The sequence below is a fragment of the Trichechus manatus genome, unplaced genomic scaffold (genome assembly GCF_000243295.1).
Source record: "Trichechus manatus latirostris isolate Lorelei unplaced genomic scaffold, TriManLat1.0 scaffold00015, whole genome shotgun sequence".
Lineage (NCBI taxonomy): Eukaryota > Metazoa > Chordata > Mammalia > Sirenia > Trichechidae > Trichechus > Trichechus manatus.
This window is the reverse complement of record NW_004443951.1, coordinates 13,351,639-13,375,420: the sequence shown is the minus strand read 5'-3', so window position 1 is coordinate 13,375,420 and position 23,782 is coordinate 13,351,639. Positions and strand designations below refer to the sequence as shown.

At 43.4% G+C, this 23,782-nt stretch overlaps 1 protein-coding gene across 1 annotated transcript; it reads left to right on the top strand.

The window, feature by feature from the left end:
* Nucleotides 1-3,479: 3,479 nt before the first annotated feature.
* Nucleotides 3,480-20,142, top strand: CFAP144 (cilia and flagella associated protein 144). The gene is made up of 4 exons (XM_004371866.1): nucleotides 3,480-3,612; nucleotides 5,573-5,632; nucleotides 7,824-7,927; nucleotides 20,032-20,142. Exons 1-4 carry the CDS (start codon nucleotides 3,480-3,482, stop codon nucleotides 20,140-20,142), a joined length of 408 nt encoding a protein of 135 aa, XP_004371923.1.
* The last annotated feature ends 3,640 nt before the right edge of the window (nucleotides 20,143-23,782 follow it).

The window sequence follows — 23,782 nt, the reverse complement described above, 5'->3', positions numbered from 1 at the left end:
GATGGCACAGGACCAGGCAGTGTTTCATTCTGTTGTACATAGGGTCGCTATGAGTCAAAACTGACTCGACAGCACCTAACAACAACATAACAGGACTATTTTTGTTTTGTTTTGTTTTGTTTTGTTTAAATAAGCTATAAAGCCACCAAGTGAATTAGATTAGGAAAGGCTTATTCTGTCTAGACCTGAAGTTAGAAAACCAAAGGGAAGAACACGCTTGGCATTTCTCAAGCTGAAAGAACTGGAGAAAAAATTCAAGCCTGAAGTTGCCATACTGAAGGATCTATGGGCAAAAAATTGAACAACACAGAAAGCATCAAAAGAAGATGGAAGGAATACACAGAGTCACTGTACCAAAAAGAATTGGTCAATGTTCAACCATTTCAGGAGGTAGCATATGATCAAAAACCAATGGTACTGAAGGAAGAAGTCCAAGCTGCACTAAAGACACTGGTGAAAAACAAGACACTGGCGAAATGAGATGTTTCAACAAATGGATGCAGCACTGGAGATGCACACTCATCTATGCCAAAAAATTTGGAGGATAGCTACCCCGTCAACCAACTGGAAGACATCTATATTTGTGTCCATTCCAAAGAAAAGTGATCCAACAGAATACAGAAATTATTGAATAATATCTTTAATAGCACACACAAGTACAATTTTGTTGAAGATAATTCAAAAACAATTGCAGCAGTACATCTACAGGGAACTGCTAGAAATTCAAGCCAGGTTCAGAGGAGAACTCAGAGTGAGGGATATCATTGGGATGTCAGATGGATCTTGGCTGAAAACAGAGAATACCAGAAGATGTTTACCAGTGTTTTATTGACTGTGCAAATGCATTCAACTGTGTGGATCATAACAAATTATGGATAACATTGCAAAGAATGGGAATTCCAGAACCCTTAATTGTGCTCATGTGGAATCTGTACATAGACCAAGAGGAATTTGTTCAAACAGAACAAGGTGATACTGCATGGTTTAAAATCAGGAAAGGTATGTGTCAGAGTTGTATCCTTTCACTCCCCTTATTCAGCCTGTATGCTGAACAAATAATCTGAGAAGGTGGACTATATGAAAAACGCAGCACCAAGATTGGAGGAAGACTCATTAACAACCTGTGATAGTCAGATGACACAACCTTGCTTGTTAAATGAAGAGGACTTGAAGTACTTACTGATGAAGATCAAAGATTACAGCCTTCAGTAGGGATTACACCTGAAACATAAAGAAAACAAAAATCCTCACAACTGGACCAATAAGCAGCATCATGTCAAATGGAGAAATACTGAAGTTGTCAAGGATTTTATTTTACTTAGATCCACAATCAGTGTTCATGGAAGCAGAAGTCAAGTAATCAGATGAGGTCTTGCGTTGGGCAAATATGCTGCAAAAGATCTCTTTAAAGTGTTCGAAAGCAAAGATGTCACTTTGAGGACTAAGCTGAACCTGACCCAAACCATGGTATTTTCAATTGCTTTATATGCATAGGAAGCTGGACAAAGAGTAAAGAAGATTGAATAAGAACTGATGCCTTTGAATTGGTGTTGGCAAAGAATATTAAATATACCACGGACTGCTAGAAGAATGAACAAATCTGTCTTGGAAGAAGTACAGCCAGAATGCTCCTTAGAAGTGAGGATAGCGAGACTTCATCTCAAGTACTTTGGACATGTTATCAGGAGGGACCAGTCCCTGGACCACCACGTATCTGTCAGTTTGTTGTACTGTGGTGGCTTGTGTGTTGCTGTGATACTGGAAGTTTTGCCGCTAGTATTTCAAATACCAGCAGGGTCACCCTTAGTGGACAAGTTTCAGTGCAGCTTCCAGACTAAGACAGAAGGATCTGGCAGTCTACTTCTGAAAAAATTGGCCACTGAAAGCCTTATGAATAGCAGCGGAACATTGACATATGCCGGAAGATGAGCCCCTCAGGTTGTAAGGCACTCAGAATACAACTAGGGATGAGCTGTCTCCTCAAATTAGAGTTGACTTTAATGATGTGGATGAAGTCAAGCTTTCAGGGCCTTCATTTGCTGACATGGCACAACTCAAAATGAGAACAAACAGCTGCAAACATCCATTAATAATCCTTTCATCATATTCAGTCTGTATGCTGAGCAAATAATTGAAGAACCTGGACTATATGAAGAAGAACGGGGCATCAGCATTGGAGGAAGACTCATTAACAACCTCTGTTATGCAGATGACACAACTTGCTTGCTGAAAGTGAAGAGGACTTGAAGCACTGACTGATGAAGATCAAAGACTACAACCTTCAATATGGATTACACCTCAACATAAAGAAAACAAAAATCCTCACAACTGGACCAATAAGCAAAAACATGATAAACAGAGAAAATATTGACATTGTAAAGGATTTCATTTTACTTGGATCCACAATCAACACCCATGGAAGCAGCGATCAAAAAATCAAAGGACACATTATATTGGGCAAATCTGCTGCAAAGACTTCTTTAAAGTGTTAAAAAGCAAAGATGTCACTTTAAGGACTAGGTGCACCGGACCCAAGCAGTGGTGTTTTCAATTGGCTCATATGCATGTGGAAGCTGGACAATGAATAAGGAAGGTTGCAGAAGAATTGATGCCTTTGAATTATGGTGTTGGCGAAGAATATCGAATATACCATGGACTGCCAGAAGAACAAATCTGTCTTGAAAGAAGTACAGTCAGAATGCTCTTTAGAAGCAAGTATGGCAAGACTTCGTCTCACATACTTTGAACATGTTGTCAGGAGGGATCAGTCCCTGGAGAAGGACATCATACTTGATAAAGTAGAGGGTCAGTGAAAAAGAGGAAGACCCTCAACGAGATGGATTGACACAGTGGCTGCATCAATGGGCTCAAGCATTACAACGATTGTGAGGATGGTGCAGGACCAAGCAGTGTTTCCTTCTCTTGTACGTAGGGTCGCTATGAGTTGGAACAAACTGGCTGGCACCTAGCAACATTCTGCCGAGATTATTACATTGGTTTCAGTCAGAATATCTTCTCAGGTATGAAATCTGCTTTTGTGTGGGATAGACATAAATGTTTTTGATTCTGGACATCTGCTTTAAAGTGGGAGAGGTGTCTGACTGATTCCAAAGTGTTTTTTAGGAAATGACTGGCCAAGGTGAGGTCTGATCATAACTCCATTATCTCTTGGATCCGTCGCTTGGCAGCGAGTCCTTTTCTGGTAGTATCCAGCACTGGTTCTAGTAACTAGGCTAGGTCCTGAGAAGCTGGGGAGGGTGGGTCAGGAGCCGGAATGGGGAGGCGCGAAGTAAGATTATAGGAGGTGGGGAAGGGCGGGAGAGAACCGACTGGGGCAAGCGCGGTCTGTAGGAAGGTCGTATATGACGCTGTTGCCTGGAGACAGCGTGGGACGCGGTTACCTGGAGACCGCTGGAAGTCACGAACGAGGCGATCCTCCTGAGAGCTGTGAGAGAGCCGGACCTAGCCGGGCCAGAACCATGGCGGGACACCAAAGGGAGAAGGTGGTCCTAGATGAGGTCCATCACAACCAGATTTTGCGGGAATTGTACCTCAGAGAGTTACGAACCCAGAAACTCTACACGGAGTATCACGTGAATCCCCTCCGCAAAGGTGAGGGGCGCAGAGGAATGGAGGAGGGAAAAAGAGGAGGGAGGGAGCCTCCTGGAAGAAGGAGAGGCCTGGGGATGGGGTTGGGGTGCGGGCCAGAGCAAATGGGACGCCTTCTCTGAACACTCGTCCCCACACCATCGCAGGCTGGGGTCACTCTTCAGCTCCTGCCATTTCAAGACCCCCTTAGGCTTCAGGAACTATGACCTAGCCACACATCACATCAGATATATTAAAATGTACGGAGATCATGATTAAATACTTTTCTTGTAAAAGAAAGTCGAAATTCTTTTTACAATTTTGCTTTTGAAATAATTTACTTATTTTGGCAGGCGGTATTTTGTTGTTCTTTTGGTGTTTTTTGTTTGTTTTTTTTTTTAATTTTTTTTAAGCTTCCAATATTGTCTTAATCGACTCCACAGCAATGGGTTTGGTTTTGTTTTTTCTTTAAATATTGTCTTAGACCTTCAGAAAGCTCAGAGATAGTAGACCTCGGGCCCATACCCCCCTGATAAAAGGCCTTACCCACCACTCTTCTCACTTTGCACACTGCTTGGGCAGTTTCATCTGGTTCTGTAACATCAGCTCACCTTAAATGCCCTTGAGTCTCAAATGGAACTCAAAACCCACACATCCAACCACCTCCCAGTACCTTCTCCTGGACAACCCATAAGTACCTCACACTCGCCAGTTTGAAAACTAGGTTCGTTTCACATCCTCACTCCCTCCTGCTCTACTCTGAAATACCCTATCTCAGTACAAGGCACAACAACCACTCACTCTCCCAAGTTAGAAGCCTAGGAGTCATCCTTGACACCTCTCTCCCCTCACCCCACACATCTAAGTAGTCACCAAATCCTGTTTATTCCTTGACATCTCTCTCACCTGGCGCTTTCCATGTTCCTACTTCAGTGAAAGACACCACCATGCGCGTGGAGGCATCTCCATGTCTACTCACCAAGACCTCTTAAGTTCTTCCTCTAAATAGCCCCTGAATCTGCCTCTTTCTGCATCCTCACTCCCACAGCCTAGCAGGGCCTTAGTCAGTAATTCTTGCCTGGATTAATCTGACTCCTGACTGCTCTCCTTGGAAACACTGATTTCTATTGGCCTGTAGTCATTTCTCAATACTCTCCACCTAGCTTACTCCACTTAAGCTATTCTGGTTTTCTTGATGTTGCTCATACTTATCAGGCTCACTCTCATTTCCTCCCACAGATACTCACACAGCTCATTCCCTCACTTTATTCAGGGCTCAAATGTATCTCCTTAGTGATACATCATCCACACCCTGCCCCACCATCAACTCTGTATCCACTTGTTCTTCTTGATTCTTCTTCATCCAGTTGTATTTGCCAAACATTATATGTTGGCTTATTGTCTGTCTCCACAATAGAATGGAGGCTCAGTGAGTTTAGGAACCTTCTCTGAAGTTCATGACTGTATCTCCAGTGCACCAGTAATTCTGTGCTGAATGAGTGAGTTAGTGAATGAATGTGGATGCTGCTCCTCTGTGACCACATGACCTCTTGGGTATATATCACTCTCTGACTAACCTCATTAGATTGTCTGGCATGTCTGCCCTCCCTTGAGACCAGTGCTGTCCAACAGAATGTTCTGCAAGGATGAAAATGTCCTATATCTCTGCTGCCTCAAGCTGTGGCTTTTGAGCACTTGAAATGTGGCTACTGTGACTGAGGAACTGAATTTTTAGTCATATTTAATTTTAATTATTTAAGTTCAAATACCCAAATGTGGCTGGTGACCGCACACTGGACAGCGCCACTCTAGACTGCGAGCTCCCTGAGGGCCTTATTCAGCTTTGTTCCTTAGTGCCCAGCACAATACCTGACATATGGCAGATACTCAGTAAGTGCTACATGGGTGTCCGGCCTAAGGTGGGTCTTAGAGAGGGCAGAGAGTAAGAGTTTTAACATGAACCTGTGATACTGTTTTTCTCTAGTTCACACAATCACCAGAAAGCCCATGTCTTGGCACGATAACCTGGAGGAACCTGCAGATGGTAAGTCTTGGGGTTTGAAAATACTTTTGAGATACAGCACAGAGAGGCAGGCTGGATGGAGAGCCCCTCAGGGTAGTGCTACCTTCAGGCAAGCATCAGAGTCCTCTGGGAACTGGACTCATACTAACCAAGCTCACAAGAGACTGACACAGTCAACTATAATGCTAATTTATTAACTGTCAAGCCAACAAAAAAGTTCGTAATGGCCCCAACAGTGTATTTGTTCATGACCAAGAATTTAGTGAGTATTAAGGATGGGTTCTGGAGTTATACTAATTAAGTTCAAATCCTGGCTCAGCCACTCATTAACTGTGTGACTTTGGAGAAGTGATTTAATCTCTCTAAGCTATCTGTTAGGGTTGCTGTGAGGATTAAATGAAGTAATACAAGTGCTTAGAAGAGTATATGGTACATGGTGCTCCACAAATGCTAGTTATTATTATTTTCATTATTACCATGTCATAGTCACTATGACAGGGGTCGGAGGTGAGAATCCCATAGCATAATGAAGGGAACAAACAAGTAAATGCACTAATAGAGCAGGACTGGTGTGGCAACAGCACAGAAAACAGGTGCCTAAGACAGGCAGTAGAGTTCTGGGAGGTCTTAGAAGAGGTGATAACAGGATGAGGTGGAATACGTCAGTTGGAGAAGACTGTGGAAGGACATCCTGAGTGTATGGAAAGACCCAGAAGTGAGAAATACTAGCGTGGTCTGAGAACGGCAAGCAGTTTGGCATGGCCACAGTATACAGGTGGAGACGTGGCCATGTTTGAGAATGAGGGAAGAGAGATATCTGCTGGAAAGCCAGATCGCTCGTGGAAAGCCCTCTTCCCTCCCTTATACCTTCCTAGAGTAGAATTTGATGGAGGAAGGATGTAGGATTTATACAGGAGGATGGGGTGGGAAGTAGGGGAAGGGAGGGGAGGCTCTAGTAGCATAGTAAAGGAGATAGACAAGTAAATAAACTAATGTTGTTATTGTTAGTTGCTGTCAAGTCAATTCTGACTCATGGCGACCCCGTATGTGCAGAGTAAGGCAAGGCTGTGATCTTTCGGAAATAGATCACCAGACCTGTCTTCCAAGGCATCTCTGGGTGGGTTTGAACTGCCAGTAATTGAGTGCTTAACCATTTGCCTCACCCAGGCATTAAATAAACTAACAGGGAGAGCATAATCAAAGGAAGTAAGATTGTTATTTGTGTGAGGAGACCAGCCCAGCTAGAGTAAAAGATGCATGTCAGGGACTTGGGGCAATAAGGAAAATAACAGGTGGTGAGGGTCTTGAAAGCCAGGTATTACTATCTGCCTTATATCAAGGATATGCCTAACTCGATGCTAGGCCCTTTATTCACATTCCTTCACTCCCTTCCCATAGTCATTTTGCTGAGGTACACATTTTCCTCCCATTTTACAGATGGGCAAAGCATGGCCCAGAGAAGTTAAACAACTTGCCAAGTTAACAGTGGCATGGCCAGGATTGCCCGACTCTAAAGCCCAGATTCTTTCCATTGCCAAACTGCCTCTCTCAAATTGAGACTTAATAGGGTAGAAGTTGAAAATATATTGAAGTTCTTAAAGCTGTGGAGTTACAAAAATATCTGGTGTCAACAGCCATACTTATTTCAATATGGAAAGATTTAACCTCACTTCTTACTGCCCTCCTCCTCACTCTGCCTCAGCCACAATGGCCAAACTCGCTCATGCCCCAGGGACTTTGTTCTTGCTGCCTGCAGTAGTCTTCCTCTGCTTCCTCCCAGGGCTGGCTCCTGCTTGGCCTCCAGAGAGGCTTCTTCCACCACCCATCTAAAGTGCCACCCCGCCTTCATATGCCCCTTCAGCTACTCCTTTCTTCACAGCACATATCGCTGTCTGCAACTATGGGGTTAATCTGTATATTGTGCCTCCTGTCTCCCCACCCAGCCTGTGAGCTCCAGGAGAGCAAGGACCATGTCCGTCTCACTCAGTGCTCTACTCCCAGGGCCCAGAACCCATCACAGTTTGTGCTCAACAAATATTTGTTGAAAGATGTGTGAAGGAACCAGACATTCCTATCTTGTAGGCCTAGGCAAGCCTCTGAGCCGGGGGTGCTCTGCCTCTAAGGAGTAATGTGTCCAGAGGAAAGGGCATAGGAACACGCCTTGGTCCCCAAGCCTGACTTCTTCATAACCCAAGCCTCATCTATCTCCCAGCCAGGTTTCTGAATCTCATTCACCATGCTGCCCAGGGACCGAGGAAGAAATACCCGGAGACACAGACTGAAAGCCAGGAAATTGGATGGGACTCAGAGCCCTTGGTAAGCATGGCTCCTTCACTTAGAAAACATGAAGAAGCACAGAGGTCATGTAGGTGGTGGCTAAGAGAACATGGTATGGAACCAGACTGCCTGGGCTTGAATTCTGGTTACCACTTAACAGCTGTGTGACCTTGGGTAAGTTACTAAGTTCTCTCATGACTCCGTTTCCACATTGTAAAAAGGGCATATTACAGTATCTATTCCATAAGGTTGTTGTGATGATTAAATGAAGTAATATTTGTAAAGCACTTAGAACAGTGCCTGGTACAGAGTAAATACTGGATAAACCAAAACCAGTTGCTGTCGAGTCTATTCTGATTCACGGAAACCCCATGTGTGTCAGAGTAGAACTGTGCGCCATAGGGTTTTCAATGGCTAATTTTTCAGAAGTAGCTCAACAGGTCTTTCTTCTGAGGCACCTCTGGATGGACTTGAACCTCCAACCTTTTGGTTAGCAGCCTAGAATATTAACTGTCTGCACCACCCAGTGACTCCAAATACTGTGTATGGATTAAATAAAGTTTGCTGATGACGGACTGCCTGAGCTTGCTCTACCAGTTATTAGTAGATCTTGGGCGTGTCACTTAACATCTCTAAACTCTGTACCCTTATCTGTAAAATGGGAATGTCAGTCCTTCACACTTTGATTGGAAGGACACAGTTAGCTGCGAGGGAGCCTGGGAAATGTAGTATTTAGCCCATTGTTACTCTAAGTAATGTAGGGCTATGTTACTAACGGGCTATGGGTGGCACAACAGTTAGCTCAACTGCTAACTTAAAGGTTGGCGGTTTGAACCCACCCAGTGGTAATGCCGAAGAAAAGGCTCAGCCATCTGCTTCCATAAGATTACCGCCAAGAAAACCCTATGGAGCATTTCTACTCTGTAACACATGGGGTCGTCATGAGTCAGAATCGACTGAACAGCAGTGGGTTTGGTTTTTGGCCTGTTACTAAGAAAGAAAGAAAATGCAGAATTTTGAATAGACAACTTGAAGTTTCTACCACATTTGCCTTTCAACTCTGCCTTTGTCTTTCATCACGCAGGTTTTAATTTTAAAGTACAGGCAGTCCCCAGGTTACGAACATTCGACTTACGGACAACTTCAGAACGGACTGCGATAAAGCCTATTATATTAAAAATTTGAGTGAAATACAATGGTTCATAATAACAAACACACGCACTACTTTGTGATCCTGTTGAAAACATTGCACTGTTTGGAAGTGTTTCTTAAGTGCTTCATATGCATGTTATTGTTGTTAGGTGCTGTCAAGTTGGTTCTGACTCATAGCGACCCTATGCACCACAGAACGAAACACTGCCCCGCCCTGCGCCATGCTCACAATCGTTGTTATGCTTGAGCCCATTGTTGCAGCCACTGTGTCAATCCATCTCATTGAAGGTCTTCCTCTTTTTCCCTGACTCTGTACTTTACCAAGCATGATGTCCTTCTCCAGGGACTGATCCCTCCTGACAACATGTCCAAAAGTATGTAAGACGTAGTCTCACCATTCTTCCTTCTGAGAAGCATTCTGGTTGTACTTTTTCCAAGATATATTTGTTCTTTCTTTTGGGAGTCCATGGTATATTCAATATTCTTCGCCAACAGCACAATTCAAAGGCGTCAATTCTTCGATCTTCCTTATTCATTGTCCAGCTTTCGCATGCATATGATGCAATTGAAAATACCATGGCTTAGGTCAGGCGCACCTTAGTCTTCAAGGTGACATCTTTGCTTTTCAACACTTTAAAGAGGTCTTTTGCAGGACATTTGCCCAAGCAATGCATCTTTTGATTTCCGGACTGCTGCTTCCATGGGTGTTGATTGTGGATCCAAGTAAAATGAAATCCTTGACAACTACAATCTTTTCTCCATTTATCATGATGTTGCTTATTGGTCCAGTTGTGAGGATTTTTGTTTTCTTCATGTTGAGGTGTAATCCATATAGGAGGCTGTGGTCTTTGATCTTCACGGGTAAGTGCTTCAAGACCTCTTCACTTTCAGCAAGCAAGGTCGCATCATCTCTATATCACATGTTGTTACTGAGTCTTCCTCCAATCCTAATGCCCTTTTCTTCTTCATATAGTCCAGCTTCTCAGGCTATGCGCTCAGCATACAGATTGAATAGGTATGGTGAAAGGAGGCAACCCTGACGCACACCTTTCCTGACTTTAAACCACGCAGTATCCCCTTGTTCTGTCTGAACAACTGCCTCTTGATCTGTGTACAGGTTCCTCACGAGTACAATTAAGTGCTCTGGAATTCCCATTCTTTGCAATGTTACCCATAATTTGTTATGATCCCTACTCTTGAATGCCTTTGGATAGTCAATAAAACACCGGTAAACATCCTTCTGGAATTCTCTACTTTCAGCCAGGATACATCTGATATCATCAATGATATCCCTAGTTCCACATCCTCTTCTGAATTCGGCCTGAATTTCTGGCAGTTCCCTGTCGACATACTGCTGCAGCCGCTTTTGAATGATCTTCAGCAAAATTTTACTTGCATGTGATATTAATGATGTTGTTTGATAATTTCCACATTCGGTTGGATCACCTTTCTTGTGAATAGACATAAATATGGATCTCTTCCAGTCGGTTGGCCAGGAAGCTGTCTTCCAAATTTCTTGGCATAGATGAGTGGGCACTTTCAGTGCTGCATCCGTTTGTTGAAACATCTCAGTTGATATTCCGTCGGTTCCTGGAGTCTTGTTTTTCGCCAGTGCCTTCAGTACAGCTTGGACTTGTTCCTTCAGTACCATCGGTTCCTGATCATATGCTGCCTTTTGAAATGGTTGAATGTCAACCAATTCTTTTTGGTATAATGACTCTGTGTATTCCTTCCATCTTCTTTTGATGCTTCCTGCATCGTTTAATATTTTCCCCATAGAATCCTTCACTATTGCAACTTGAGGCTTGAATTTTTTTCTTCAGTTCTTTCAGCTTGAGGAATACCAAGCGTGTTCTTCCCTTTTGGTTTTCTATCTCCAGTTCTTTGCACATGTCATTATAATACTTTACTTTGTCTTCTCGAGCCACCCTTTGAAATCTTCTGTTCAGTTCTTTTACTTCATCATTTCTTCCTTTTGCTTTAGCTACTCAACTTTCAAGAGCAAGTTTTACAGTCTCTTCTGACATCCATTTTGGTCTTTTCTTTCTTTCCTGTCTTTCAAATGATCTCTTGCTTTCTTCATATATGATGTCCGTGATGTCATTCCACAATGCATCTGGTCTTCTGTCATTAGGATTCAATGCATCAAATCTATTCTTGAGATGGTCTCTAAATTCAGGTGGGTTATATTCAAGGTCATACTTTGGCTCTCGTGGACTTGTTCTAATTTTCTTCAGCTTGAACCTGCATATGAGCAATTGATGGTCTGTTCTGCAATCAGCCCCTAGCTTTGTTCTGACTGATGATATTGAGCTTTTCCATTGTCTCTTTCCACACATGTAGTCAATTTGATTCCTGTGTGTTCCATCTGGCAAGGTTCATGTGTATGGTCGCTGTTTATGTCGGTGAAAAAAGGTATTTGCAGTGAAGAAGTGTTTGGTCTTGCAAAATTCTATCATGTGATCTCCAGCATCGTTTCTATCACCAAGGCCATATTTTCCAATTACCGATCCTTCTTCTCTGTTTCCAATTTTTGCATTCCAATCACCAGTAATTATCAATGCATCCTGATTGCATGTTCGATCAATTTCAGACTGAAGAAGTTGGCCTTAGTGGTTGGTGCATAAATCTGAATAATAGTCGTATTAACTGGTCTTCCTTGTAGGCGTATGGATATTATCCTATCACTAACAGCGTTGTACTTCAGGATAGATCTTGAAATATTCTTTTTGACAATGAATGCGGTGCCTTTCCTCTTCAAGTTGTCATTCCCGGCATAGTAGACCATGTGGTTGTCAGATTCAAAATGGCCAATACCTGTCCATTTCAGCTCACTAATGCCCAGGGTATCTATGTTTATGCGTTCTATTTCATTTTTGACAGTTTCCAGTTTTCCTAGATTCATGCTTCATACATTCCACGTTCTGATTATTAATGGATGTTCGCAGCTGTTTCTTCTTATTTTGAGTCGTGCCACATTAGCAAATGAAGGTCCCGAAAGCTTGACTCCATCCAAGTCATTAAGGTCGAATCTACTTCAAGGAGGCAGCTCTTCCCCAGTTGTCTTTTGAGTGCCTTCCAACCTGGGGGGCTCATCTTCTGGCACTATATCAGACAATGCTATTCATAAGGTTTTCACTGGCTAATTCTTTTCAGAAGTAGACTGCCATGTCATTCTTCCTAATCTGTCTTAGTCTGGAAGCTCAGTTGAAACCTGTCTGCCATGGGTGACCCTGCTGGTATCTGAATACTGGTGGCATAGCTTCCAGCATACAGCAACATGCAAGCCCCCACAGTACAACAAACTGAGAGACACGTGGGGGTTCATATGCATAGAGAGGTAAAATATACACTGTATACTAAGACAATCATTTGACTAACTGACACTAAATAAGAACTACATGTACCTGTTCCAACTTACCTACAAATTCGACTTAAAGACAGACCTAGGAACAGACCTCGTTCGTAACCCAGGACTGCCTGTAGTCAAGTATCCCAATCTTTTCCATTAAAGTTTCTGGATTTGTGCCTTGCTTAGGAAAATCTTCAATGCCCACAGTTATGAAACAACTATCCTTCTATACTTTTACTTAAGGATTTTCTTCTGTTTTGTTTTGTTTTTCATTTTACATTTGCCTTAAAATACATGTAGCATACTTTGTGTATGGTGTGAAGTTACAGCCACTGTTTCTCAGCTATATCTGAACTTCTTTCATTACCTCAAATGAAATGAAATCTTGCACACCTTGTGTCTTTACATTTACCGCTCCTTCAGTCCACCTTCTGATTCTCAGCCCATATTGACTACTAGCCTGTTGGAGGTTCAGACTCACACAGAGGTGCCTAAGAAGATAGGCCTGGCAATCTACTTCTGAAAGGTCCTTGAAAACCCTATGGAGCAGTTCAATTCTGCACAAGTGGGGTCTCCACGAGTCAGAATTGACTCAACAGCAACTAACAGCAACAATTATTGACTGGGGGAACTTCTATCCATCTTCCAGACCCAGCTCAAGAGTCAGCTCTTCCATAAAGTCCCGGTAAGGGACTTCAGCCACCCACTCTCTGCCTGACAGAGTTGAGTTGTCCTTCCTTTTGCTTCTGCAGCACCATGTGCCTCCTGCTGTTACAGCATTTACCTTATCATCAGTGTATTAATGTGACTTGGTAGCTCTACAGGCAGACAGTTTGAGTTCAAATACAAGCCACTACTTTCTGGCTATTAGAACTTAATCTCTCTTAACCTCTGTTTATCTGTCTTAAAATGGGGATATTAATAGTATCTATGCTCAGAAGTTTGTTGTGAAGATTAAACAAGATAATGTATATAAACTTCTTAGGATAACGCCTAGCACATAGTAAGTGCTCCATAAATGTGGTACAGTGGTTAAAGAGTTCAGCTGCTAACCAGAAGTTCAGCAGTTCAAACCCACCAGCCACTCCACAGGAGAAAGATGCGACAGTCTGCTTCTATAAAGATTTCAGCCTTAGAAACTCTATGGCACAGTTTCACTCTGTCCTGTAGGGTTGCTATGAGTCGGAATCAACTTGGTGGCAATGGATTTGAGTTTTTGGGGGTTTTTTGTTGGGGGGGGCAGTGTATGATGTCGATGAGGAAGAATAGAAAAGAGGGCACATAGCCCAACCTAGTACCAGCCAGGTGCTTCTCCTAGCTCGTTGGCTTGAATCCCAGTTGTATTCATTCACTGAGAAATTTTCTAGGATGCTCCCTTTCCAAGAACCCCACACTTCCTGTAGTTCTCTTATTTTCACTACAGGGGTCTGGCCTTCTCATCCATTTATACAACTCTAGTGTGGGGATGTGGCTCTGCCAAGGGCTCTTCAAGGATATTGCAATAAATGGCTCGGTAATTCCTGGTATCACCAGTGAGGAGAGTAAATAAGCTGTTCCTTTGTGACCACTTCTCTTCACATACGGGGCATTGCCTTAGAGAGAGGAGACTTCGGTAGACAGGGAGAGGATTCCAGCAGGAGCCCCCACCACTCACACAAGGAAGGACTGAGTCCAAGAGGGTAAGGTGTGGTTAGACAGCTGGAGAAAAGCACTCCATGGAAGAAAGGAGGAGGATGGGGGAAGAGGCTACTGTAGGAACCTGTCTGTCTATCTGCACTGCACATGCAGACAGGCTGTGCCTCAAACTTCCAGGCAGCCATAAGACTGCTAGGAATGAGACACATACACCCAGTAGCATCAACTATTCTATGAGTGCTGTGTTCATCTGTGATCAAGCTGGACACATGAGACACTTGCACAGTGTTGGCGAAGTGAAAGCCATTATTATTTATAGAGAGCAAACAATAAACAATAGCAACAGATTCTTGAAAGGAGAACAGCTTGTTGTTGTTGTTGTTGTTGTTAGGTGTCGTTGAGTTGGTTCTGACTCATAGCAACCCTATCTATGTACAATAGAACGAAACACTGTGTTGTCCTGCGCCATCCTTACAATCATTGTTATGTGTGAACCCATTGTTACAGCCACTGTGTCAATCCATCTCATTAAGGATCTTCCTCTTTTCTCTGACCCTCTACTTTACCAATCATAATGTTCTTTTCAAAGGACTGGTCCTTCCTGATGACATGTCAAATGCATGTGAGTCAAAGTCGCACCATCCTCACTTCCAAGGAGCACTCTGGCTGTATTTCTTCCAAGACAGACTTGTTTATTCTTCTGGCAGTCCAGTTATATTCAATATTCTTCTTCAACACTGTAATTTAAAGGCATCCATTCTTCTTCGGTCTTCCTTATTCACTGTCCAGCTTTCACATGCATATGATAGGCGATTGAAAATGCCATGGCTTGAATCAGATGCACCTTAATCCTCAAAGTGACATCTTTGCTTTTGAACACTTTAAAGCAGTCTTTTGCAACAGATTTGATTCCTGCAATACAGCGTTTGATTTCTTGACTGCTGCTTCCATGGGCGTTGATTGTGGATCCAAGTAAAATGAAATCCTTGACAAAGTCAATCTTTTCACTGTTTATCATGATGTTGCTTATTGGTCCAGTTGTGAGGATTTTTGTTTTCTTTATGTTGAGGTGTAATCCATGCTGAAGGCAGTGGTCTTTGATCTTCATCAGTAAGTGCTTCAAGTCCTCTTCACTTTCAGCAAGCAAGGTTATGTCATCTGCATATGGCAGGTTGTTAATGAGTCTTCCACCAATCCTGATGCCACATTCTTCTTCATATAGTCCAGCTTCTCTGGTTATTTGCTCAGCATACAGATTGAATAAGTATGGTGAAAGGATACAACCCTGACATACGCCTTTCTTGACTTTAAACCAGGCAGTATCCCCTTGTTCTGTTTGAACAACTGCTTCTTGGTCTATGTACAGGTTCCACACGAGCACAGTTAAGCATTCTTGAATTCCTATTCTTTGCGACGTTATGATCCACACAGTTAAATGCCTTTGCGTAGTCAGTAAAACACAGGCAAAACATCCTTCTGGTATTCTCTGCTTTCAGCCAAGATCCATCTGACATCAGCAATGATATTCGTCGTTCCACGTTCTCTTCTGCATCCGGCATGAATTTCTGGCAGTTCCTTGTCGATGTACTGCTGCAACTGCTTTTGAATTATCTTCTGCAAAATTTTACTTGTGTATGATATTAATGATATGTTTGATAATTTCTGCATTCTGTTGGATCAACTCGCTTTGGAATGGGCACAAATATGGATCTTTTTCAGTTGGTTGGCCAGGTAGCTGTTTTCCAAATTTCTTGGCATAGACAAGTGAGCACCTCCAGCACTGTGTCCATTTGTTGAAATATCTCAATTGGTATTCTTTCAATGCCTTCAGTGCAGCTTGGACTTCTTCCTTCAGTACCGTTTGTTCTTGATCAAATGCTTCCTCCTGAAACGATTGAACATTGACCAATTCTCTTTGGTACAGTGACTCTGTGTATTCTTTCCATCTGCTTTTCATGCTTCTTGCATCTTTCAATATTTTGCCCATAGTATCCTTCAAAATTGCAGCTCAAGGCTTGATGTTTTTTCTTCAGCTCTTTCAGCTTGAGAAATGCCAGGTGTGCTCATCCCTTTTGGTTATCTAATTCCAGATCTCTGCACATTTCATTATAATATTTGATGTTTTCTTCTCGAGTTGCACTTTGAAATCTTCTGTTCAGCTCTTTTACTTCATCATTTCTTCCATTTCTTTTAGCTACTCTATGTTCAAGAGCAAATGTCAGAGTCTCTTCTGACAGCCATTTTAGTATTTGCTTTCATTCCTGTTCTTTTGACCTCTTGCTTTTCTTCAGGTATGATGTCTGATGTCTTCCCACAACTCATCTGGTCTTCGGTCATTAGTGTTCAGTGTGTCAAATCTATTCTTGAGATAGTCTCCAAATTTAGGTGGGATATCCTCAAGGTCATATTTTAGCTCTTGTAGACTTGTTTTACTTTTCTTCAGCTTCAATTTAAACTTGCATATGAGCAATTGATGGTCTGTTCCGAAGGCAGCCCCTGGCCTTGTTCTGACAGATGATATTGAGCTTTTCCATTGTCTCTTTCCACAAATGTGGTCAGTTTGATTCCTGTGTTTTCCATCGGTGAGGTCCAGGTGTATAGTTGCCATTTATGTTGGTGAAAAAAGGTATTTGCAATGAAGAAGTCGTTGGTCTTGAAAAATTCTATCATCTAATCTCGGGCATCATTTCCATCACCAAGACCATATTTTTCAACTACTGATCCTTCTTCATTTCCAACTTTCCCATTCCAATCACCAGTAATTGTTAGTGCATCTTGATTACATGTTTGCTCAATTTCAGACTTTGAAGTTGGTAAAAATCTTCAATTTCCTTGTCTTTGGCCTTAGTGGTTGATGCGTAAATTTGAATAATAGTCATATTAACTGGTCTTCCTTTTAGGTGTATGGATATTATCCTATCACTGACAGCATTGTACTTTAGGAGAAATGTTGAAATGTTGACGATGAACGCAACACTATTTCTCTTCAATTTGTCATTTCCAGCATAGTAGACCATATGATTGTCTGATTCAAAATGACCAATACCTGTCCATTTCAGCTCACTAACGCCTAGGATATCGATATTTATGCGTTCCATTTCATTTTTGACGACTTCCAATTTTCCTAGATTCATACTTCGAACATTCCACTTTCCTATTATTAATGGGTGTTTGCAGCTGTTTCTTCACATTTTGAGTCATGCAACATCAGCAAATGAAGGTCCTGAAAGCTTGACTCCATCCACCTCATTAAGGTCAGCTTTAGTTTGAGGAGGCAGCTCTTCCCTAGTCATATTCTGAGTGCCTTCCAAACCAAGGGGCTCGTCTTCCAGCACTATATCACACAATGTTATGCTGCTAATCATAAGGTTTTCACTGGTCAATTTTTTCAGAAGTAGACTGCCAGTTCCTTCTTCCTAGTCTGTCTTAGTCTGAAAATTCTACTGAAACCTGTCCATCAGGGGTGACCCTACTGGTATTTGAAATACCAGTAGCAAAACTTCCAATATCATAGCAACACGCAAGCCACCACAGTACGACAAACTGCCAAACACATGAGAACCGCTTACCCTTCCCCAAATTACCCATGTCCATTCTTTTGTTGCTGGGCAGGCACACTGTGGTTCAGGTCAGATGCAAGATGCTGTGTTCACATCACCACTGCCTCTGGCTACCACCACACTGCTTAAGGCTTCAGCTCTGCTGCTGGGCCTCGCTGGCTATAAGATCCCTGCACAGGATCTCCTGAGCTTGTGCTGCTGAACCCTTCTAAGCCTCTGCTGCCAGCTCCCACTACGCTACCTAAGCCCTTGCTGCCCAGAGAGGGGGAGGTGTGCAACCCCTGCCAAGGCATTCTCAGGCCTCTCTTGCCCTGCATAAGCGTTACGACTCTTTTAGATCTGCTAGCTAGCCTCCTGCCCGGAGGCGTCTGGCTCTGCCCTGCGATAGGAAGACCCCTGCACAGGATCCTCCAAGGCGACCCCTGCACAAGGCACACTCAGGCCTCTGCCCTACATGAGCAAATTCTTTAGCTCCACCAGCAAGCCTTCTGCCCAGAGATGCTCAGCTCTTGCTTTGTGGGCCAGGGATGCCCACTGCTGCTGTCTGTCACCATCTTCAGATGTTACTCTTTCTTCTGGGTTTAAAAAGTTCTCAGCACAGGGACCCGGGGTCCAAAGAATGAAGTCTGCTCCCAGCTCTTCTTCTTGATGGTAGTGAGGTCCCCCCAACCTCTGTGGGATTAGCCCTTATAAGCCTAGCAGGATGGCAAAACTGACCAATCCCCTTGGTAGGCCACAGTCACCTTATTTGCATAGTCAACTGTCTGATCCCCGCAAGAGTTTTATGCACTTATTTGCACAGTCCCAGTCAATCATTTTGTAGGAGTTATAAGACAATGGCTAGAAAGGCCAAATAAAACCAGTTCACCACACCATAAGGCTCTAACCTGTAGTTAATAAGGGAAGGGAGGAGGAAGATTGTGATGGAAGAAAGGTTGAGGTGAAGATAAAAATCATCCAGGTTAGATAATTAAGCAACTTAGAAAAATATTACAAAGCACTAGTAATTGAACTCATTATTCATTTTCCTAAAGAGTAGAGGCCTGGCTCCCATGGGTACAAATTGTGCATGTGGAAATGTTACATCTTTGACCCTCCAGCACCCCTCATGGCAGGCTCACCATGGCATGACAGGAAGGACAAGTGGAATTGGCCCAGCTGGGCCTGCCCTGCTGTCACCCCGCTGGACATTGCGGATAACCAATCGCATGTACCCACAGACCAGTCATCACTGTGGAGTTGCAAAAGGTCTGCAAATATGCCATAGCTGCTGGATAGTGCGAATGTTTAACATGCTTGGCTACTAACTGAAAGGAGGTTTGAGACCACCCAGAGGTGCCTTGGAAGAAAGTCCTGGTGATCTACTTCCAAAAAATCAACCATTGAAAATCCTATGGAGCACAGTTCTACTTTGACACACATAGGTTCACCATGAGTCGGAATTCACTCAGTGGCAACTGGTTGGCTGGCTCATCATTACAAGCAGCGCCATCAGCTGGTGCTGGTGGCAAAGTAAGAAAGCATACCAAAAAATGTTAGGCCCAGGTGTTGTGCAACCATAACAGTTAATTAAGCTAGAGTCTCAGAGTAATGTGGTTTGGGGCAGAAGAGGCTTGATCATCCCCAACCTGGGGCTCCCTGGTCCCTGGCAATACTCACCCTAAATAGGCAGAGTACCATCACCCCCAGTCTGAATATTGGAACACTGGAGAAACCACACTCAACAAGTACCTCTTAGCCTCTTGCCTCCTAGGAACATTGGCTGAAAGTATATCCTTTAAGTTTATTGTACATTTAGCTTCTATAAGATTTATGTGTCAGAGTGCCCACTTTTACTCAGTCCTTTCTGTAGCTAGTTCAACAATATTCATTCTTTCATTCAACAAATATGTATTGAGTGCCTAGTGTGTTCTGGATACTGTTCTATGTGCTGAGGATACAGCAGTGACTAAAGGAGAGCATTTACGTTTGTGGAAGTCCCTGGTTAGTGCAAATGGTTAATGTGCTGAGCTGCTAACCAAAAGGTTGGAGGTTTGAGTCCACCCAGAGGTGCCTTGGAAGAAAGGTCTGGTAATCTATTCCAAAAAATGAGCCATTGAAAACCATGAGTTGAAACTGACTCCATGGCAACTGGTTTTACCTTCATGGAACTTCTTTTGGGGGGGTAAAGAGTCTGTGGGCAGTGGGAAAGGAAAGTGCAGCTACTGTGTGTCAGGCCCTGGGGAAGGTACTTTGCATAGGTTATTCTCATTCAATCCTCACAACTCTTTTGATCTAGATATTGCCATCTCCATTTCACAAATCAGAAGTTAAGAAAAAGTAACATTCCTGGGGCCATATGTCAGGAGGGTGGGGCCTGATTTAATCCCAGGTCCATCTGACTCCAAGCCCACGTCTTCCTCCTTCCCCACAGGCCTCTTTCTGACTCCAGCATTCTCCTGTAGGTTAACCCAGAGCGTAATGACCGTAGGCTGAACCACTTCAGGGTCTACAATGACATCACTCTGTACAAGGCGAAACTGTGGAGCTTGGGAGAAGACAATAGCCGCAAGTAGCGTTCCAGCAGTGGTGTCAATCCCTGTATTTCAGCCCAGAGTCGTGCTGCCCCGATCAATAAATATTACTTTAAAACTTCAGTCTGACTTTTCCTATCCTGACTCTCTTGCTTCTCTCATTTTTGGCAATTCCATTGGTTCAAATCCTTAACCTTATAAACCAGTGAGAGGTTTCCAGTTAAAGATGGCAGACTAAGTGCATGCCATTACCTCCTTTGCCTTCCCAGACTCCAATAAAGGACAATAAAGGGATAAAAAAGGTTTGAACCCACAACTGCAGAGAAAATGGGAGAGGCATTAGCAAACAAGAAAGCTTAAGGCATATTTAGAAGATGGAAAGCTGATAGAGGAGGGTGGAGGAAATCACAGAATGCATGCGGAAGGGGACACCTCTAAGCATAGAGCCCATAAATCCTGAAGAGGGGTTCAGAACTCTGAGACCAAGTAGAATGAAGCAGAGAACTGACCATGGGCATTGGTAGGGAGTCTGCAGGTAGTCCCACTTAACACACACACAGCCAGGCATACGACATCTCTTGTAGGCAGGAGGCTGCAGGTTTATTCTTGGAGAAATGGAGAGGCACAGGACTCAGGAACACTAAGTAAAACACATGGCAGGAGTGAGGTGTGGGGCTGAAAACAATCTATGAAAATCTGCAAAAGGAAGGTTGCTCTCTTAGTCATCTAATGTTGCTATAACAGAAATACCACAAGTGGTTGGCTTTAACAAAGAGAAATTTATTCTCTCACAGTCTAGTAGGCTAGAAGTCCAAATTCAGAGCATTTACTCCAGGGGAAGTCTTTCTCTTCAGCTCTGGAGGAAGGCCCTTGTCATTACTCTTCCTCTGGACTAGGAACTTTTCCATGCAGGAACCCCGGGTCCAAAGGACGCGCTGTGCTCCCAGCACTACTTTCTTGGAGGTATGAAGTCCCCTGTCTTTGCTCACTTCACTTTCCTTTTATCTCTTGTAAGGTAAACGTTGATGCAGGCCACACCCCAGGGAAACTCCTTTTACTTTGGATCAAGGATGTGACCTTAGTAAGGGTGTTACAATTGCACCCTAATCCTCTTTCACATAAAATTACAATCACAAAATGGAGGACAACCACACAATACTGGGAATCATGGCATAACCAAGTTGACACATATTTTTGGTGGACACAGTTCAATCCATGACAGTTGCCCACCCGCATATATACTGCACTTTTACCCTAGGTTTGAAGCTGGAGAGTTCCTCTCTAGAAAAACTAAATAGCTCTAAAGAAAAGACCCCAACATACTACTTTGTTGTTGTTCATTACCGTTGAATCAACTCTGACTTATGATGACCCCTTAAGTGCAGAGTGGAACTGCTCCATGGGGGTTTTTAAGGCTGTGACCTCTCAGAAGCAGATTTCCAGGTCTGTCTTCCAAGGCGCCTCTGAGTGGGTTGAAACTGCCACCCTTTCAGCTAGTAGTCGAGCGCTTAACCATTTGTGCCACCCAGGGACTCCTAGTACCATCTTTAAAACCAAAAAACCAAACCTGTTGGCGTTGAGTCCATTCCAACTCATAACAACCCTATAGGACAGACTATAACTGCCCCATAAGGTTTCCAAGCAGCGGCTGGTGGATTCAAACTGCCAACATTTTGGTTAGCAGCCGAGACCTTAACCACTGCACTACCAGGGCTCCATCTTTATTGTCCTCTAAAAAAAGAGCCAGGTCAGTCAGTTTCCCCATGTGCCACCAACCATCCCTCCTGAACCACATCCTGCTGAGCTAGCACCTGGACCCTGGTTCAGAGCCACAGCTTCCTCAGCTTCTTCTCAGTCTCTTCAGCCTGTTCCCACATCTGCACTGTCACCTGGACTGCGGACTTCTGCAGGGTGAACAAACTCCACGATTTGGTGAAGCTGTGTGAGCAGGAATCTGGTCTCCTGCACCCTGAGGTATTGCACTTTCCTCAGGAAAGGGTGGAAGGCATGAGTGGAACAATACCACTTGCTCCTCATAAAGCTAAGAAGAAAATGCCAAGAAATATGAGGAAAACATAAAGACAGAGAAGAGTCATCTAGTAAGGAAAGTGTCATGGATTGAATTATGTCTCCCCAAAAATGTGTGTATCAGTTTGGCTGGGCCATGATTCCCGGTATTGTGTGATTTTCCCAAGTGTGGTAAATCCTGCCTTTATGACGTTAATGAGGGAGGATGGGCCGCAGTTGTGTTAGTGAGGCAGGACTCAATTTACAAGACTGGATCGTGTCCTGAGGCAGTCTTTTGAGAGATAAAAGACAGAAGTGAGCAGTGAGACAGGGGGACCTCATACCATCAAGAATCAGTGCTGGGAGCAGAGCGAGTCCTTTAAACCGGGGTCCCTGTGCGGAGAAGCTCCTAGTCCGGGGGAACACTGAAGAGAAGAAGGCCGACGGAGAGAAAAAGACTTCCCCTGCAGCTGACGCCCTGAATCTGGACTTTTAGCCTACTTTGACTGTGAGGAAATAAACTTCTCTTTGTTAAAACCATCCACTTGTGGTATTTCTGTTATAGCACCACTAGATGACTAAGACAGAAAGTAATCCAGGAATTGATCATGAAAGTGTCGTTGAGCTAGTCACTAAAACACAAAACCAGAGAAATGAAACTGCAGAGGTAACTGAAGAGTTAATGGAGTAGGTAAAGGAGAAAAGTTTGCTACCGCTGAAACCCTAAATGATCAGTTCCAGAAAGCTAATGACTTGTTCCCAGCTACCATCAAGCTAGATCCTTGAATGACCATTCTGTATGCCAAAAGAGTCATTGTCTTTGTAAAAAGGCAGAAGCCAATACTGCCATCCAACAGTGTGCTCGGGCCTTGGACTCAGCTCAACCTTACGGGCCACAGGAGACTTGGGGGCCATGAGAGGAAGCAGCATGTGACTTTGCCCTTGCTTCTAAACTGGCCTGTGATGAAGATGACAGTGAAATGCAGAAAGAAGTTCAACCAAGGGCTGAGAGGACTGAAGAACACTGGAGAAAGAAGGACCGAAAATGTGAGGAAGAGCAGCTTAAGGAAAGGCAAGAGTGAGGAAGACTTGGGAAGACTCAAGAGTAACGGGAGAACCCAAGGAGAGGAAAAGCCATATGACTTGTAGCAGCTGTTTGGAGATTTCCTAGCTGGCTTTCCTGGAAGAATACCTGAAACAAAGGAGAGGGGCAGAACAGCCTGGTTTAGCAGAGATGCCTTGGTTCAATGAAATTCTAAGCAACAAAGTTTCTACAGCAATGCAGAATCCATAACCTTTCAAGACATGGCCCAAAACCCAGCAAACATATCAAATTACCAGCACAACCCAAAGGCTATGAATCTTATTAATAATCATCAGCCAAATTTGGAGGGCCAACATAATACCCTTTTGACAAATAGCTCCTTCCTTCAGAATAAGACAGACTAGGAAGAAAGGCCTGGTAATCTACTTTTAAAAAATCAGCCAGGGACACAGCAGAGGCAGTCCTCAGAGGACAATTTATAGCAATAGATGCACACATCAAAAAAGAAGAAAGGGACAAAATCAAAACATTAACCACACAACTCAAACAAATAGAAAGAGAACAGCAAAAAAAGCCCACAACCACCAGAAGAAAGGAAATAATAAAGATCAGAGCAGAAATAAATGAAAT

Excerpts from the sequence above, each read along its gene's own strand:
- CFAP144 (XM_004371866.1), top strand. The coding sequence starts at position 3,480 with ATGGCGGGACACCAAAGGGAGAAGGTGGTCCTAGATGAGGTCCATCAC. Across the intron at positions 3,613-5,572 it reads CGTGAATCCCCTCCGCAAAG|TTCACACAATCACCAGAAAG; the intron begins GTGAGGGGCGCA and ends GTTTTTCTCTAG. Across the intron at positions 5,633-7,823 it reads CCTGGAGGAACCTGCAGATG|CCAGGTTTCTGAATCTCATT; the intron begins GTAAGTCTTGGG and ends TCTATCTCCCAG.